This window comes from Tursiops truncatus, chromosome 4, assembly GCF_011762595.2.
Source record: "Tursiops truncatus isolate mTurTru1 chromosome 4, mTurTru1.mat.Y, whole genome shotgun sequence".
NCBI classification, from domain to species: Eukaryota; Metazoa; Chordata; class Mammalia; order Artiodactyla; family Delphinidae; genus Tursiops; species Tursiops truncatus.
In genome coordinates this window covers 125931878-125951436 of record NC_047037.1, presented here as the reverse complement: position 1 = coordinate 125951436, position 19559 = coordinate 125931878, and the positions used below count along the sequence as shown (strand labels likewise).

Sequence of the window (19559 nt, the reverse complement as noted above, 5' to 3'; positions counted from 1 at the left end):
GGGCAAAATAAATGAAACTTGATCTAAACCTGACACCATATACAAAATTAAGTCAAAATGGATGATAGGTTTAAATGTCAAACATAAAACTATAAATCTTTCAGAAGGAAACATAGGAGAAAACCTTCAGAAACTAGGGGTTGGTGAAGAGTTCTCAGACATGACAACAAAAGCACAATTCATAAAAGAAAAAATTGATAAGTTGGACTTCATTAAAATGAAAAACTTTTACTCTTGCAAAAGACTGTTAAGAGGATGAAAAGACAAGCTACAGGCTGGGAGAAAATATTTACAAACTACTTATATGATAAGGGAGTCATATCTAGAATTTACAAAGAACTCTCAAAAGTTCAACAGTAAAAACACAAATAATTCAATTAGAACATGAGTAAAAGATATGAGACATTTCACTGAAGAAGACATATAAACGGCAAATCAGTTCATGAAAAATATTCACTAGCTTAAGGTAAATGTAAATTAATATTACAAAGTGAAATCACTATGCACCCATTAAAACAGCTAAAATAAACAATAATGACAATATCAAATGCTGACAAGGATGCATAGAAACTGGATCTCTCCTATACTGCTGGTGGGAATGTAAAATAGTACAGTCACTCTGGAAAATAGTTTGGCAATTTCTTTTAAAATAGAACATATGCTTATATAGCCTAGCAATCCTACTCCTGGCATTTATTCAGAGAAATGAATACTTATGTCCACATAAAAACCAGTACATGATTGTTCATCGCAGCTTTATAAATGGAAAAACCAAAACTGGAAGTAAACAGAATGTCCTATAAGAAGTAATGGTTAAACAAAGAAAAAAGAAAAAAAGATTTATCAAAGGTGATAACTTGAAATTAAAAAAACTGAAATTAATCTGGAAACTTCTTTTTTTATTGTAATTTTCAGGTCTGGTGTTATATCTATACCATGGAATACTACACAGTAATAAAAAGGAATGTATTGCTATACAGAAAAGCCAGTATAGCTTCCAAGGACATAATGCTGAGTGAAAAAAGAGCATTTCAGAAAGTCATGTACTATGTGATTCCATTTGTATAACATTCTTGAAATGACAAAGTTATAGAAATGGAGAACAGATGAATGGTGTCAGGGGTTATTAATGGTGGTAGAGGTTGGATATGACTGTAAAGGAGGAGCCCAGGGAAATATTTTGGGGTGATGGTATGGTACCTTGCTTGCTGAACTGTTTGCATGGATCTATGTACGTGTTAAAATGACATAGAACTGTACACACACTTTATACCAATGCCAATTTCCTGGTTTTAATGTTGTACTTTAGTTACCTAAGATGTAACCATTGGGGGAAACTGGGTGAAGGATACACAGGACCTCTCTGAATCTATAATTATTTCAAAATAGAAGTTTAGAGAAGAGAAAATATGCAAACCTTGTAATGCATTCTTTCAAAAAAAATACATTCCCTAAATAAATCTTTTCAAGGATTTTATGATGCCAAATTTCTCAACTTAATAGCTTCTCTCTTTCCAACAGTTGACTAAACCAAATTATTTATATACTGGAAGATGACTACTTATTTTTTAAATTAATAACAGGCTAAATAATGTTATAAATTTTACACTTGCCATGTCTTAAATAACTAATTTACAATTGCTAATGGGTATCAAAGGATCAAGGACATGAAAATCATGATTTAATCAAAAACCTCATTTAACACAATAGTTGCAACCTCATTATTGACCTCAAGGGCAGGCACTTTTGCTGAAGCTGCCAACAGGAAAACAAAATGTGACTGATTTTTTACTTTTCTCTATTTAAAAATGAATTAATGAATATAAATATGTCCCAAATTGATAACTTCCATAACACATACTTTGGAAACTCTACACCTGAATAATTAGACCATTGATTATTTCTGGAACATAAATTAAGTCCTCCAATTTAGTCTTATTTAGACCTGAAAATTACAATAAAAAAAGAAGTTTCCAGATTACTTTTAGTTCTTTTTAATTTCAAGTTACCACCTTTGATAAATCTTTTTTCTTGAAAAGACATATTTATTGAACTGCTAGACTCTGCCATTCTTTAATTGCTAATAGCAGCCCGTCCAAATATGTCTCACGTTCTACTTTCATAATTTACTAACAAAGTTAAAATGCATGTGGGAATATTTTAAAGGGGTCTATTGGAATGCATAATGGTATTCTGTTTTTTTAAGTGAGTAGGGAAAAGTCAGAGAGAGAAGATTTCTTCTGAATTGTATAAATATACGTTCACAGTCCCTTATCTGCAATTCTGAAGTCCTCAAAAACTCTGAAAAGTAAAGGTTTTATACAACTCAATTGGTGGCAGGACTGAACCTGAACGAACCTGGGGCTTTTTTTATAGCTTCTATGTAATACATGAGTGTTAATATTCCTACCTTTACTGCAGAAATGTACATGTGTTATGCTCAGGATGTTGGCCCTGGGAATATCATATAATATACAGTATATGCATGTTCCCTTTTCAAAATCTGAACATTCCTGACTTACAAGACACATCTAGTCCCAAGGCCTTGGGATGAGAGATTATGAACCTGTCCTAGAAAAGTACACGATAGATGCTCATATAGCACTTGAGAACAGGAACTTATTTATGTGGCAAATGAATCTAGGAGCACAGTTATTTCATAACATTAAATTTGGGAGGAGAGTCAGATAAGCACCAAGCTGACCTTTATTTCATTAAGAAGCAAACTGGGGCATTGAGCAACTTGCCCGAGGTTACCCAGCTACAGTTGGAACCATGGCAGTCTGACTTTAGAAGTCATGCTTTTAAACCACAAAGATTTTGTTACTGAAGACTTAACCTGAAAGCCTCCTCTGTCACAGCAGAATGAGACTGAGTCTCTGAGCTGAAAGCAGGAGGATTTTGTGAAAGTCCATACCCTTATGGATAAAACCCCAGGCTCCAGGAAACTGGCAGCCCAGTTCATATTCCCCAAGTATGAAACTGGAGGATCCTTTTAAAGAGTAAAAATGAACAGCTACAAAGAAAAACAAAACTATGCGAACTGGCCTCAGTTGATCCTCTACTGCAGGGTTCACCTGTCCAATGCTAGCTTTGCACACTGAACTCCCAACCAGCTATTACTAAATAGCAGCTTATTACATAGGAATAGATTCAGGGATCACCAGACATTTAAGGAAAATGTCAAACATGAAACAGATTAAAGTAAACAATCAATAAGAAGGAGCCTAGACAGGACAGAGGAAACACAAAAAACAGATAAAGTTTCAAAGAATATGTCATGAGTACTGTTAGAGATTAATAGAAGAAATTACATCCATAAAAGCAGAAAAAGGACACTATAAAACAGGTGTTGCAATAAAGGATAAGATAGAGCACGTGGAAGTTAAAAATATGATAGCTGAAATTTAAAAGTTCAATAAAAGTTTGGAAGATAAATTCAATGAAGTTCCCTGGAAAGTAGTTCAAGAAAACAGAGACAGGAAAAATTAGAGAAGTTATCCAGGAGGCTCAGAGGTTTATTTCAGAATAGGCTTTCAGAAAGAGAAACAGAGAAAATGTTGCAAAGGAAATTATTAACTTATGGAATGGTTTCAAGAACTGAAAAACATGAGTCTTTTTTTAATATATATATTTATTTATTTATTTTTGGCTGTGTTGGGTCTTCGTTTCTGTGCGAGGGCTTTCTCTATTTGTGGCAAGCGGGGGCCACTCTTCATCACGGTGCGTGGGCCTCTTACTGCCACGGCCTCTCTTGTTGCAGAGCACAGGCTCCGGACGTGCAGGTTCAGTAGTTGTGGCTGACAGGCCCAGTTGCTCTGCAGCATGTGGGATCTTCCCAGACCAGGGCTCGAACCCATATCCCCTGCATTGGCAAGCAGATTCTCAACCACTGCGCCACCAGGGAAGCCCAACATGAGTCTTTTTTAACACTATCCTTAAGAACATATTTAAAGGGGCACTTGTCATGTAGTCATGGAACTATAGTTGAAAGGCTGAGGAATCTTTATGAGCCTTTTCAATAAATGTACTTTCGCTTTTCCTTTTTAGGGGCACAGCAATTGCTGGCATAGTATTTGGAATCGTATTCATCATGGGGGTCATTGCTGGAATTGCCATATGTATCTGCATGTGCATGAAAAACAACCGTGGGACACGGGTGGGTGTCATCAGGACCACCCACATCAATGCCATCTCCTCCTACCCTGGTAAGCAAAACTGCTTACTCTTTCTGAAGGAAGAGTCAGATTTGTTAGTTATGCTGTCCTCCTGGGGTAGAAGACTCTCACTGGAATAATCTCCAAGTATGTAGGATATTTCTAAATTAATGTAGATTGAAGCTCTAACTTTCAATGGAGATTACTTAGGTCCACATAATAAAATCTACCTCCTATTTGAATACATTCATATTTTCAGTGGTTGTCTTATTGACTACAGTTGCCAATCAGCCATAGTGAAGAGGAATAGACAATTCACACCCACTGTGTCTATTTCCTAGTGAGTTCTGACAAATAATTATAGAGAAAGAATAAGTTACATGGCTGAATTAACTGGCATCTGATTCAATAGGTATGTATGTCTTCAGAAAAAGTATTGCAGAAAGTTTTTATGTGTCCCCCTTATGCAAAGAAAACAGTCTTAACATAATAGTAAAATTATCAGCAAAAAGGTAATTTATTAATAATTTGACAAGTATTTCTTGAGAATTTACACATATAAATATATTGAACACATAAACAAAGTGCTGCATTTTGCCTTGATTTCAATAGCATTTTTAAGTCAACCTGTATATATATAATTTGATATATAAAAAGGAGTCAAGTTCTAAATTTAACAAATCCTTAGGAAGATAATTTTCTATCCATACTCATGTCCTCTCTCTCAGCCCCTATAGGAAAGGAATAAGGTAGCTTCTACATCCAGTCTGCCCTGAGTATCAATTCCCTAGTAATGTCTCTCCTCTCTTAACTTTTTCCCTACCATCTTCAGCTTGAGGGAGCAAATTTCAGATGAGTGTGAGCATGGTCATTTTCCCCGTCCTCTTTTGTCCATTCTCCCTCTTCTCCAATATCTCCATGTTAGACTGCTTCCAGGCTCACTCTTGTGTCTTCTTCCATCCTGTATCAACGCTCACTTCTTTGGTTCTATCATTTGGGCTCATGGTATTAAGTACCCTTTACATGCTAAATGCCTTCCAACGTTATATATCTCCTTTCCAAACCTCTTTCCTGAATTTCAGACTCATTTGATCCCACTGCCGGTTGAACATCTACACTCGGATGTCTAACTGATATATCTCAAATTTCACATGTCTAAAGCTGTACTTCCGAACATCCCCCCAAAGCCTCCTCCACTCACCATTCACCATCTCAGTTGATGGCATCTCCAGCCTCCCAGCAGCTCAGGCCAAAGACCTTGGCGTCATCCTGGACTCCTCTCTTTCCTTGACATCTACATGCAATCTAACAGGAACACTTCTTAGCTCTATCTTCAAAATATAAGAGTATCTGACTACTTCCCACTGTTCCTTCTCTGGTGGGAGCCACCATCAGCTCTCCTACTCATTCCTGTGAAAACATCCTAACTGCTCTGCCAGCATCCACTCGTGCCTCCCAGGGGTCTATTCCAAACACAATAGCAAACTGAACACATTTAAGATGATTAAATGTCAAATCATATCACTTCTCTGCTAAAAATTTTCCAGCGGTTCCCCATTTCCCCCAGGGGAAGACTTAAAGCCAGTGGTTTCTCATTTTATCCAAAGTAAAAGACAAATTCTTTACCAAGGCCTGCAAGGCAATGCATGAATTGGTCCCTCTTTTTTATTTCTCTGACCTCACTTCCTTCTACTCACCCTCTTGCCACCTGGCTCCACTCATACTTTTTCCTTGCTGTGCTGAAGATACAGGGCACACTCCCATCTAGGTTTGCCTAGAACACTGACTCCCTCACTTAATTCAAGTTTTTGTCAAAGGTCACTTTCTGAGCCAATCCATAACCCAAGAGAAGAAGAGGAGAGTCTGACAGAGACATTAATTGGAGAGAAGATGAGGAGAAGCAATCTGTACATAATGCTCTAGATTCACTTTTCTTGATCAAAAAGTGTAGTTAAAATTAATTTTTTTTAATATTTTTATAAAACTAGACTAGAAAATGCAAAATATTTTAATGTGTTTTCTGGAGTCTGAGGTTTCTATTTCATGCATGTAAACAGGTTTTCAAAAACTTTATTCTAGTAGCATTATTATTATTATTATTATTATTATTATTATTATTATTATTATTATTATTTTGTGGTACGCGGGCCTCTCACTGTTGCGGCCTCTCCTGTTGCGGAGCACAGGCTCCGCGGCCATGGCTCACGGGCCCAGCCGCTCCACGGCATGTGGGATCTTCCCGGCCCGGGGCACAAACCCGTGTCCCCTGCATCGGCAGGCGGACTCTCAAACACTGAGCCACCAGGGGAGCCCTAGTAGCATTATTTATACTGGCAGATCACAGCACCATGTTGCATTTTCAGTAAATGCATTGTTCTGGGAACTGAATAATGCAAAAACATCATAAACCTTATGATGGAAACATTTTCACTGCAAAAGACTAGGTCGTCGAAAACATGATTTGATTGATTATTTCTCATTTCCTTCTCAAAGTCCCTAATTAAGCTTTTACTTAAAGGATCAGGAAATAACACAGAGTAGTACTGACTGCTTTTCAAAATCTTTCATCTATGGAAGTAAAAAATAATTTTACCCACATTAATTAATTAACCCTGTGCTAATTGAATAATCACTCAAGTTATTGAATAGTCCTACAGCCTGAAGGCCACATAAATGGGTAGAAAATAATTTAGTCAAGGTTATCTCATCCCTTGGTGAAAGCACTCAGTGGGGAACCCTACAGCAAACATGACTCTGCACTGGGAGTAGATTACCAAGAACAGGTAATACGCCACACCCAACCTAGTGTTGGACAGTGACCATCTGAAATAGTTTTTTACTCCTGCCATGTTGGGTGGCATGAACTGTGTCCTATTTAATGACAACTATTTTTAAAACCATCAGTGTGAAAACAAGAATTATTTGTCAAGTCTTACATTTCCCCTACTTTCCAGAACTTCAGTATAAACAAAAGAAAGTGACTATATTAACTCTTTTTTAAAAGTGGGTTTGGATGACACACATCTGAAGGAAAATAACACAGAAAGAACAGAAGAAAAGTCCTGGCAAAGATATAAAAATCAAATGCCATGAAGTACATTACTGAGTCCCTAATGGTAGGTAGGTAGGTAGGTAGATGATAGATTGATTGATTGATAGATGATAGATAGACAATATAGATAGACAAATAGACAGATAGATGATGATGATGATGAATTTAGGTAGATAGACAGATAGGTAGATAAACAATGAAGAAGGATCTGAGTTTCTTGATAACAGAAAAATGCCAAAATATGCAGGTAGAAAGAAGTTGTGGAACTGTAAAAAAATCATCATTTAAACCACCATAAGAAACCATCATAAGAAAAATTTAGAACAAGATTCATCAATTGATGCGAAATTTGGGGGACACATTGCTGAGGAACAGAATATTTGCATACTCTCAACCTGTCTACCTCCAGATTTCTCATTAGTTACAAGGAGAATAATAGTAACTACATAGTGGAGAAACCAGACAACATCTTGACGAAGAAGTAAAAATTAATATCAACAAAGAGGGACAGATGTACATCTTGCACCTTTGGGTGTTACTCTGAAGATCATACAATTTCATGTGTGTAATGTTCTGGCTGGAAGCTCATAGCCTGAATCTTAACATGAGAAATTATCTGACAAACCCAAGCTGAGGAACATTCTATAAAATAGCTGGCTTGTATTCTTTAAAATCTCTTGGAAATATTTCATTAAGAAACCAAGGGGCTTCCCTGCTGGCACAGTAGTTAAGAATCCCCCTGCCAATGCAGGGGACACGGGTTCAAGCCCTGGGCCAGGAAGACCCCACATGCACAGAGAAATTAAGCCCTTGCACCACAAATACTGAGCCTGTGCTCTACAGCCCACGAGCCAGAACTACTGAGCACCTAGAGCCCGTGCTCTGCAACAAGAGAAGCCACTGCAATGAGAAGCCTGCACACCACAACGAAGAGTAGCCCCCGCTCACCACAACTAGAGAAAGCCCGCGTGCAGCAATGAAGACCCAACACAGCCAAAAGTAAATAAATAAATAAATAAATTTATTAATTATTTTAAAAAAAGGAATCCAATCTCCATTTGCATAATTGAATTCACAATTGAGGGCAACCACATCGAACATGAAAAGACTCATGCACTCAAAGGATTTGGTGATATGAGGATGGTCTCTTCTGATTGTATCTATTTTTTAGTGAAATAAGAAGCCAGTCTTAGGCTGCAAGTGGCTTGAGGAGGTGTTTGTAGCTAAGGAGAAAGAAAAAAGCATGAAACAGTAATCTCAGAGAATGGAGGGGTGGTGAAATGCCTAATGCGCAATTTCCAAGCAATGCCAAGGGCCTCCACACTTAAGAATATGGTCATGCATTTGAAGTGAAATGAGTCAGCATGACTGTGCATTTTGCTCTAAGCATATTAAGCTCCTAGATACAGATCTGGGGTAGCCAAAATGCTGGACTGGAGCTTTGTGAAGCAATGGGGAGAGAAAGAGATGAGAAAGTTGATGATAGATGCACAGGAATAATTTTTGTGATGGACCATAAATCTAAGCTGAATGAAGAAAGACATGAAGACAGGAAAGAGGTGACATCAGTTTAAATTAATTTTTTTAATGCCATCAGTAAATCAGAAATCCAGGTGAGGTCCAAGATGTATTGGGATGTATATTCTAGAAAGATAAGTGGGTGGTCATATTTACAAAATGGTACCATAATTGGTTACAGTAAGGGTGAGAAAAAGATTTTTGAAGGCAAAAGGCTCAAAGGACTGAGAGGCAGGGTTACATGTGTTAAAAACGGATTAAAGAAGACAATTTAGGTGATGCAAACTTCATGAATCAAAAAGTCTTCATGGGGAGAACAGTAAAATGGACAGAAGGCAGGAAGCTTTTATAAGGTGAAGAATAAAGAACGAAGAAGAGAAAAATAGAAACTATCTGATTGGCTGGGGCCACAGGGGCAGCCTTGTTTGGGGTGAGAAGGAACCAGGAAGTTAAGTATAGAGCTCACAGTTGGCTTGGCGTTTGGGGATTAGTTGACTGGATATACTGAGTTTCTCATTAAGCGGAGTTTTCAATGACGCGAAAGTTACCTAAGCTTCAGTTTGCTGATGTGGCATCCCAGGCAGTAGTGGCTCCATCCTGGAGCTACAAATTTATTTCAGCAAGTGGATGTTGAAATCACCTAGAATGATAACAGAAGTCGTGATGCAGAGAAGAGTAATGGGCTTGATACTAAAACTTCAATAACTGAGGGCTTCCCTGGTGGCGCAGTGATTGAGAGTCCGCCTGCCGATGCAGCGGACACGGGTTCGTGTTCCGGTCCGGGAAGATCCCACATGCTGCGGAGCGGCTGGGCCCGTGAGCCATGGCCGCTGAGCCTGCGCGTCCGGAGCCTGTGCTCCGCAACGTGAGAGGCCACAACAGTGAGAGGCCCGCGTACCGCACTTCAATAAGTGAGATTTTGGGGTAGAGAGAACCACAGCTATGGATAACAAGGAGGAGCAGAAAGTAGCAGAATCTCATGGCATATGCTACAAAAGAGCTCAGGTTTTTGTTTTTGTTTTTTAACTTTTAATTTTATATTGGAATATAGTTGATTAACAATATGTTAGTTTCAGGTGTACAGCAAAGTGATTCAGTTATACATATACATGTATCTATTCTTTTTCAAATTCTTTTCCCATTTAGGTTGTTACAGAATACTGAGCAGAGTTTCCTGTGCTATACAGTAGGTCATTGTTGGTTCTCTATTTTAAATATAGCAGTGTGTGCACGTCAATCCCAAACTCCCTGTCTATCCCTTCCCCCCACCCTTCCCCCCGGTAACCATAAGTTTTTTGGATAGACCTAGAGATTGTCATACTGATTGAAGTAAGTCAGAGAAAGAGAAATATCACATGATATCGCTGATATGTGGAATCTAAAAAGAAATGGTACAAATAAACTTATTTGCAAAACAGAAACAGACTTACAGACTTCAAGCTCAGGTTTTTAAAGAGGGAAATTAGTTGTTTAAAAATGGCTGAATCACAGGGAACACCCTGCATACCTCCTGGTCCCATAAAATGTAGGATGTGGGAGAAAAAGGATAGCTCTGATTTAATAGTGCTGCAGAGGAAGCTGTCCTCTCATGGAAAACCAGATTTTAATTAAATTAGAAAGGTGAAGCAAATGCTCCCTTTCACTTCCTGAGATAACTGTCTCATGTATTCTCTCTTCTCAAAGCTCGAAAAAAACCCAACCCTCAGCCTTTCTCTCTCTCAGCCGACGTTACTTCTCTGAGAAAACAGTCACAATTGGAGAAGAACTTCCTTATATTCCGAGCTGGGGTAACATGTAAAGGGATGAAAAGAGGGTGAGGGTACAAAGGGCTCTTCTGATGACAGACTTTGTGTTCCACTGAGCACAGTGAAGGCGGTGGGGAAACTTGGGAAAATTAATTAGATTAGATATGTAAAGCCTTCCAGAGCTAAAGATCTACACTGAAGGGTGCTCTAGGAGCTTGTCCTTCTCATGCTAACAGAGGGATGTAAACGTGACAGGACGTGTCCTGATGTTATCTGAGAGGAAGGGGGACGCTAGGTTCTAATGATGTCACCCTTTCCGGAGGTGCATCTCGGGCCATTGTAGAGGAAGAGACGGGCAGGGCTGTACTGTGTGGTGAGGGGCAGGCAGTGGAGGACCTGCCAGGAGCTCTGTGGGCCTCTGCTCTGAGTGGGGTTCAGGTGAATTGTGAGTAGTGGGGTTTGGGGGAGGGTGACGAGAAGGTTTGCTCCTAGTAATAATGTTAGAAGTTGTCCTTTTTTTTTTTTTTTCTGGAGTATAATTGCTTTACAATGCTGTGTTAGTTTCTGCTGCACAGTGAACTGAATCAGCCATACGCATACACACATCCCCTCCCTCTTGGACCTCCCTCCTCCACCCTCCATCCCCCCCATCTAGGTCATCACGGAGCACCGAGCTGAGCTCCCTGTGCTATACAGCAGGTTCCCACTAGCTATCTATTTTACACATGGCAGTGTATTTATGTCAAACCTAATCTCCCAATTCATCCCACCCTCCCCTCTCCCCACTGTGTCCACATGTCCATTCTCTATGTCTACGTCTCTATTCCTGCCCTACAAACACGTTCATCTGTACCATTTTCCTAGATTCCACATATATGCGTTAGTGTACGATATTTGTTTTTCTCTTTCTGACCTAACTTCACTCTGTATGATAGACTCTAGGTTCATCCACATCAGGTTCCTTAAAAAACTAAAAATAGAACTATCATAGGACCCAGCAATCCCACTACTGGGCATATACCCTGACAAAACCATAATTCCAAAATATACATGCACCCCAATGTTCATTGCAGCACTATTTACAATAGCCAGGACATGGAATCAACCTAAATGTCCATTGACAGATGAATGGATAAAGAAGACGTGGTACATATATACAATGGAATATTACCCAGCCATAAAAAGAAATGAAATTGGGTCATTCGTAGAAGTTGTCTTTTAAAATAAGTCATGAGTGATAGAAGTGTCAGCTAATGCTAAGATGTGTTAAAAGGTAAACTGAGGCATATTAAAATCTTGAAGAGTTTATTTGAGCAAAAATGGGGCAGCACCAAACCCAAAGTGGTTAGGGGGACCCTGCCTTATACAGAGGAAGCGTGGAAGCAACAAAAGGAAATTATTTGATTTCCTTTAACTTAAAGCCTAGTTGGCTGTTTGTGATTGGTTGTCCTTAGCATTTTGATTTCATAACTTTGAGGCACTTGCAGCTTACATTTTGGTTTGCTTACATAGACACCATGGCATTAGAGCCACCTCAGTCTAATAACCTCCTTGTTTAATTAATTTAACAGGTGGTAATCATATTGCAATATATAAATGTATCAAATCAATACATTGTACCCCTTGAACTTACACAATGTTATGTCAGTTGTATCTCAACTGAAAAAATAAATTTAAAAAGTGTTAAAAAATAAGTCATGAATTTCACCTGTTCTATCAGATAGTAAAATCATTGAAAATCAATAATAATTAAAATCAGGTGTTTCTGGTAAAAAAAAAGATATGCCTTGGTAATTGAACAGAACAAGTGATTAAAATTTCACAAACTCTAAACGCGAGATAACAAAACAATGTGAAAAGTGAGGATTAAGAGGCAACGCTTCAATACTTTGGCTTAATCAAAATTTAAAACTTAGAAAAACTAAACTCTGATGTAAAATAACAGATGTAAGGAAGCACCAAATATATAAATTTACATGGAAAAACTCAAAAATAGATTGGTTATGAACCAGATATCTGAAAGACAAATGTTTAAACTTGGAAACAATACAGAAGAGATAAAAAGGATGAAAAGCCCACATATATTTTCTTAGATACAAGTTTTAAACTTCAGGATGTCAATAAGGTAAAAATACCATAGCTAATCATTTTGACAAAGTTATTTTTAGAAAGGTATAGAAAAGATAAATAACTTTGTATACATATTTATATCTTGTTATCTTAATTGTATCTTAATTCCAATTAAGATCCCAGTTTGTAAATTATCAGCTCAAAACAAACAAAAAAATCACACAATATGAATTACAAATAATAAACAAGACGTAAAACTGTCAAAGAAATGTAAAATTAAGGGATATTTTAATAGTGAGATTTTTTTCAGTATTAAATTACCAAAATATTAAATGATAGCCAGCTAGTTGATTCCTGGAATTTTATTCTAAAAAACTAAATCAAAGTAATAAAAAGTCTATATGTAGAAAGACATTTGTCACTCCACTATTTATAATAATAAAAAATTGCTAATCTCAAAATAAGTGAATGGTAAGTGGAATAATGTACAGCTGTTAACAATAGAGTTCATGAAGAATATGTAGCAGAATGAAGAAGATTGTTACAATACAGAGTGAAAAAGCATAGACTATTTTACATAACTACAAGGATATAAAAACACAAGTGACTAGAAGGGAGTATATAAAGATATTGTTTGTTAAACTGTGGTGACAGAATTATGGATGATTTTCCTCTGTTTCCACATTTTCTAATATAATGTTGTACAATTTTTATTAACACCATGCACCTTCCCTTTATATTTGTTTTAGAGATGTTATCCTGAGTGGGTAAAAAAACATTAACTTCCTCCTATGAATTTCATAGCATCCCTAAATTTTGCAAAATTCTACACAACTACATTGACATACATGATAAATGACATATTTGCCCTACTTAAGTCAGAGAATTAGAATTATTGGTTATGAAAGAATTTCAAAAGCACCATATCTCCAGCTGCATCCATGTATCTTTTAAAGATGATTTGACCTTTAAGAGAGAACAAAACCTCTTAGGGTTAATCAAGAATTCTAAAATTGATACCCTGAAAAGTTTACTTCCTAGTGAAACATTTTTATCTGTAAGAAAGAAAGATAGCACAGTCCACAGTTACACCATTATTATTTCAAAATGTCTTCCCGCAGCTGGTACTATAAAAGATGTGCCGTGTTTATTTCATGATGGATATAGTCCTCCAAATACCACTCTTCAGCATTATATTATCACCTTATCAAAATAACAAAGGCTACATGAATGAAAGAACACTGTTTCATATCTTAGATTTTCATGCTCAACATGCAGCTGTATAAACCATAGGGAATCTCCCTGAAATGTCCTCCAGCAGTTTATATGCAGATGGAAAAATATAAATGCTTTGTTACTGAAGCATAAAGACACACCACAGCTTCATGACAGAGAAGGATGCAGAGTCGATCTGTAGAATCATCTGGTGTGTGCTTCTCAAGTGGGAGGCAAGGAAAAGCTTCATCATAAAAACAGCTTAGAACCCACATGCTTATAAGAAACAGTTCAATGGGAACCCAGCTGTAACTTCCTGTTTTACATGGAGGCTGCATTTCTTGCCTTGCATAAAGTTTATTATAAATCTCTTTGTCTCAGTCCTCTTGGATATAACGAAGCAAAGGAGTAGGCATAATGCAGAGGGAATGTGTGTTTAGACTCTGGCAGGAGTTATTCCATTTTGTTGTAGAAAACAAAGCTTGGAATAGGCCAGCCTCCCCAGGTCTAAAGCAGCCGTGGAGAAGCTGCCTTCTCCACAGATCTGTGTCCTCTGCTCTGAGCCCTTGGCCTGCTCAGCCCACGAGAGACTTGCAAAGCCTTTGCTCACCAGAGCATCCCTCAGAGGACATCCCACCCAGTTCTGTGTCTCCATCTTTCTCTTGTGTCAGATGCCTCAATTCTGCTTCTTCACATCCCTAAGTACAGGCAGATCAGTAATTGGTTTAAATCATCAAGCTCCTGGTAGAGAGAGCCAAGTTAACGAGATACAGATGGGAAAAGAATCTAAAAAAGAGTGGGTATATGTATAACTGATTCACTTTGCTGTACAGCAGAAACCAACACAGCACTGTAAATCAACTATACTCCAATACAAATTAATTAAATGGTTTTTTTAAATAAAGAGATTCAGAAGAAACTTTGTGTTTGCATATAGGGTGAGGCCCTATGTTTATACATGCATATTGATCAGAATACCGTCATAATCTTATTGTAAGAGTACAATTTAGAAGACGTTTTAGAAATAAGTTTGTTGAAATGTTGCTTGTTCTTTTCTTCCATTCTAGAAGTAAAAGCTTGGCTGTTTATTTGCATTATTATAACACTAGTCTTGTGGTTTAGGCTACATTCACAGTAAGCAATTAAGACATGTCAATTTCCAACTAGAATCACAATCTTGATGATAAATCAATTACTGGAAAATCATCAGAGGGGTTGCTGAGAGGTTGCTCAGATGTTGTCGAGTGATTTGGTTCTTAATGACATGGAGTGCTCAAGGAGTACCTCTCTTCCAGCCCTGGAGACGGGGTGGAGAGCACTACAAAATAGATATCTATATACAGTCATAACAAATGTATTAAATGTGATTTTAAAACACACTGTCCTATAATAGTACAATAAAAAATTAAAGACACTTTTTCTAATAAGATTTAGAAAACTAAATTCTCCATCCCCATTTCTAAACCTGCTTGTCCTCCTTTTTTTTTCTTATTTCTGTAATGGCTCCATGACCCTCCAAGTTACAGGAGCCCAGAACCAGGTACCCAATACCTCGACACCTTCTTACCCTCGACCCCTTTTCCACCTACCCAGTCATCACTTAAGCACTCAGCTGCTCAAGGGCTCCTATAATCCCCACCCCCAACTTCCATGAGTCCTTTATCATCCCTCACATATGCTACTACATCATCTCACCTGTTCTTTGCTCCACCTGAATCCATACTGCCGAAAGAGTCACCTTCCTAAAGCATACTCACTAGCATATTCAAAAAATCTCTGATGCCTGCATATCACACACTCCTTATGTGATATTCAAAGTGCAATGTCCATGTAGCCTATCTTACACCCAATAGTCTGTACCCCCCACTCCCCTGACCCCTATGTTATACAACATGGGAATATAGCCAATATTTTGTAATAAGTGTAAATGGAGTGTAACCTTTAAAAATTATATGAAAAAACATTTTTTTGGTTGTGCCACACAGCATGAAGGATCTTAGTTCCCTGACCAGGGGTGGAACCCATGCCCTCTGCATTGGAAGCACGGAGTCTTAACCACTGGACTGCTAGGGAAGTCCATAAAATTGTATGAAATTTAAAAAAAAAATAAATTAGATGTTTTTTTGAATTTTATTTTATTTATTTTATACAGCAGGTTCTTATTAGTTATCCATTTAAATTAGAATTTTGTAAAAGCCCACCATGATGGTGATACAATCAAATTCCTCAACATCTTTTCTCCTCCATGTATCTTTTGCTTTGAACAAAAGTTCTCTCTTGCTTTGGTGCTTTTGCTCAAATTGAATCATCCTTTAGCCCCTTCTCTATCTGCCCCTTCTATATCATCTTTCCAAGAAACTTGCCCTAAGCCACCAATTCTAAATACTTTGGCCAACGGCACCACTTTTTATAGCACTTGCCCTTCCATACATGTGTGTCGCCAGTCTGATAAAACTATAATTATTGAAAGCAAAACTTATGTCCTCCCCCAAAGTACCCAGCCTAGTGGCTCAAATATAGTGGACATTCAATTATTGCTAAATGCCTGATGCCCTTCTCCTTTTCTTTTCCAGTGGCACCACCCCCCTACAGTTACGACCATGAGATGGAACACTGTGCAGACTTGCCCCCTCCGTACTCCCCGACCCCAGCACAGCGTTCTCCACCCCCTCCATATCCTGGAAATTCAAGGAAGTAATCCTTCTCCCAGAACAGAATATGTGCCAATCAGAGATCTTGCCCGGGATAAAATGTCTCTACCCAGAAACAGACAGGAAAGGATTGCCCTAAGGAATACCTTTTTGGGTTAGATGATATGTCAAGTGGAATGTCCAGGCTAAGAGAAGAGATTCAGGGTTTCTACCCTACTCAGAGCTGATCCCATATGGGGTATTATGTTGGGTTCAATGGGACCACGTTTGAAGAGTTCTATTGATCAACATAAGCACACTCAGAGAAGAGTAATGGATAGACAAAACATCGGAAATTCATGTTGCTTAAGGAACAAATGAAGGAAATTGCAATATTGATCCTGAAAGGGAGAAGATTTATGTAAGACAAGAGGATAACCTGGACTACATAAGGAAACAACTATACTCTGTAGCTTTAAAAGTCAGAACTAGAATTGTTCAGTCTTTTTGTTCATCAACAAATGCAGATCGAGTGCCTGAAAGCCTACTCTGTGCCTTATATTGTTGGAAACACTAGATGGAAGTTACAGGAAGAGAACTTTGGTTTTAGTATACGAAAGGGCTGCTGAAGCTTTCATATTGACTAGATTGCTTTGTGAAGCTCCCTATCACCAAGACTCCAAACAGAACCTGGCTGACTACCTGGTAGAGACATGCTCGAGAAGGGAGAGCTAAATTAAATTGTAGATGGGTTCAACGGGCCCCAAAAGCTCTGCTCATGTTTTAGGTAGATGTGAGGTGAATTTCTATGCCATCAAGAATGAAAATAACAGAGATAGTTGAATCTATCTAATTTGAGACTTAAAACAATCAAAAGGACTTAACAGCTGCTTGAAGCCAAGAACTTGTCAATGCTAGATACTGCCACCTAAAAATCATCTGATTTTATTTAGTGTATTGTGATAAAAGTTATTCCAACTGTGAAAAAATATTTACCAAGTTCCACAAGCAACAAATACTTCATTTCAGATTAAAAGATGAGAAGCCAGAATCCCATGGGATTTTACATCAGGGAGTAAAATTTCATAACCCGACCAGGAAGATATACAAAAGTTTACAAAAAGAAGAGGGAAAAATGAAGTTTGGATTCTGTTCTGTGTAACTCCACTCACATGCAGCTTAGACAAATTTCTGCTTTTCCTGTAATATTTTAATAATCTATTCTCTTGAAAAAGTTATACAGTTAATGGAAAAGTAAGATATTGACATCAAACTGTTGCCTTTTGCCAAAATCCATATTTTATGAAGTGCATACCTTTAGGTGTAAAAGTTTTTAATAAATAATTCTAATATGCCGTACTTTGCTGCCAGTGACCTTAATTAACATTTCTATTTTTATGAGGGTCCTTTCATGTATTTAAAATTGTACATTGAGAAACTATTGGGAATAGATGATTATATTTGTTTGTCACTTTTCAATTAAATCTAAAATGTTTAATCCAACATCATCAGCACAATTCAGTGAAATCCCAAAATGATGCTAAGGATTTTGCTGGACAAAACAACCAAAAGAAATGTCTTCAAGTAAAAGTTATAGTTCAGGAACTCAGTAGTTGTAGTTGGGAAACTCAGTAGCTCGTATAAGTAGCATATTTTACTTTCAAATACATTGATCTGACTGAAATACAGTCTAACTGCCAGTGAAATCTAGAAGCTAGATTTGTTTGGAATGACTTGCTTGATTTTTAGGCACTGGTGATTTTCTTGCTTATGAAGCCAGAAAGCATTCAAGCATTCTAGTCCATCCAAGTAACTGAGATTTTAGCACAATTTTAACAGTGCATATGCTTTAATTTATCTCCCTTCTGCAAGTGCGATCAGACCCAATTACACTGTAGCTACACAACTCAAAGTGCCAGAGCCTCTGTGACATTCAGAATGATGTTTCCCAATGCACTTAAGAAAAAATGGAGAGGGAGAGTCCAGCAGAAATTGAATTCTCATCATCTTCACTGTCAATAAATGTTTACTGTGCATACCTTCTCTGTCAATAAATGTTTACTGTGCATACCTTCTATGTTCTGCAGACATGACCCACGTAGGCGCTATTACAATCCACACCATCTCTCTTCTTTGAGTTTTTTTATGGCCTCCCTTAAAGCATATCACAAAACCACACACGTACAACAGATGACTATTTTTACTATTTGTATTTACTGTCACGATCGCGTAAATGTGCACAATATCAGTATAGCCTTTTGGAGTTCACTGATTATTTTCATAGATCACACATCTTGGGGGGAAATAGTATATGATATGAAAGCTTTGAATTATGGTTATTTAAAAACTAATGTATTTGCTATGTCCAAAGTGTTTATAATAAGCAATAAAATGAAATAACCAATTATAACAGGAGTCATATTTTAAATTGTCTTGGGTCTATTTTGTTTCACCCTCCATCTCTGCCGGTTTAGCCTCGTTCTTCCGTACAGGAAACACGGGACTGGAGCCAGATAAACTTTGTTTTGAATCCTGTCTCCTGCCTGTATGATGATTTGAGGCAGGCCACTTCATCTCTCTAAAATTCAACTTTCTGCTCTGGAAAATGTAAATAATAGAATCGACTTCATCAGGTTTTGTGAAAATTGGATGACTACACATAACATTCTACATATTGTGCCTGGCATGTAGAAAATGTTGTATAAATATTAGCCAAAAATAAATTAACAAAAGAATAACATAAGGATGACAGCCTCTAGAACTGAGCTATCTAACACATTAGCCACCAGCTACATATGATTATTTCAATTTAAATGAATTTAAATTAAACTAAAGGAAAAATTTAATTCCTCAGTCTCACTAGCCACATTTCAAATGCTACATAATCTCATGAGGTCAGTGGCTACCTTATTGGGCAGTGCTGCTCTAGAAAATCTTACCTATAGGGCTTCCCTGGTGGTGCAGTGGTTGAGAGTCCACCTGCCAATGCAGGGGACACGGGTTCGTGCCCCGGTCCGGGAGGATCCCACATGCCGTGGAGTGGCTGGGCCTGTGAGCCATGGCCGCTGAGCCTGCGCGTCCAGAGCCTGTGCTCCGCAACAGGAGAGGCCACAGCAGTGACAGGCCCACGTACCATAAAAAAAAAAGAATAATAATAAATAAATAAATAAAT

At 37.8% G+C, this 19559-nt stretch overlaps 1 protein-coding gene across 2 annotated transcripts in view; it reads left to right on the top strand.

The window, feature by feature from the left end:
• CYYR1 (cysteine and tyrosine rich 1) overlaps nucleotides 1-18802 on the top strand; it is a 105577-nt gene extending 86775 nt beyond the window's left edge. Inside the window, exons 3-5 of one of the 2 annotated variants that reach the window (XM_073804414.1) lie at nucleotides 4051-4208; nucleotides 9874-9913; nucleotides 16331-18802. In XM_073804414.1, coding sequence (XP_073660515.1) covers nucleotides 4051-4208; nucleotides 9874-9913; nucleotides 16331-16361 — 229 coding nt within the window. In that variant the 3' untranslated portion in view covers nucleotides 16362-18802. The remainder of the gene's footprint in view (nucleotides 1-4050; nucleotides 4209-9873; nucleotides 9914-16330) is intronic. The other variant, XM_019922565.3, reaches the window with a different exon arrangement.
• Nucleotides 18803-19559: the final 757 nt, after the last annotated feature.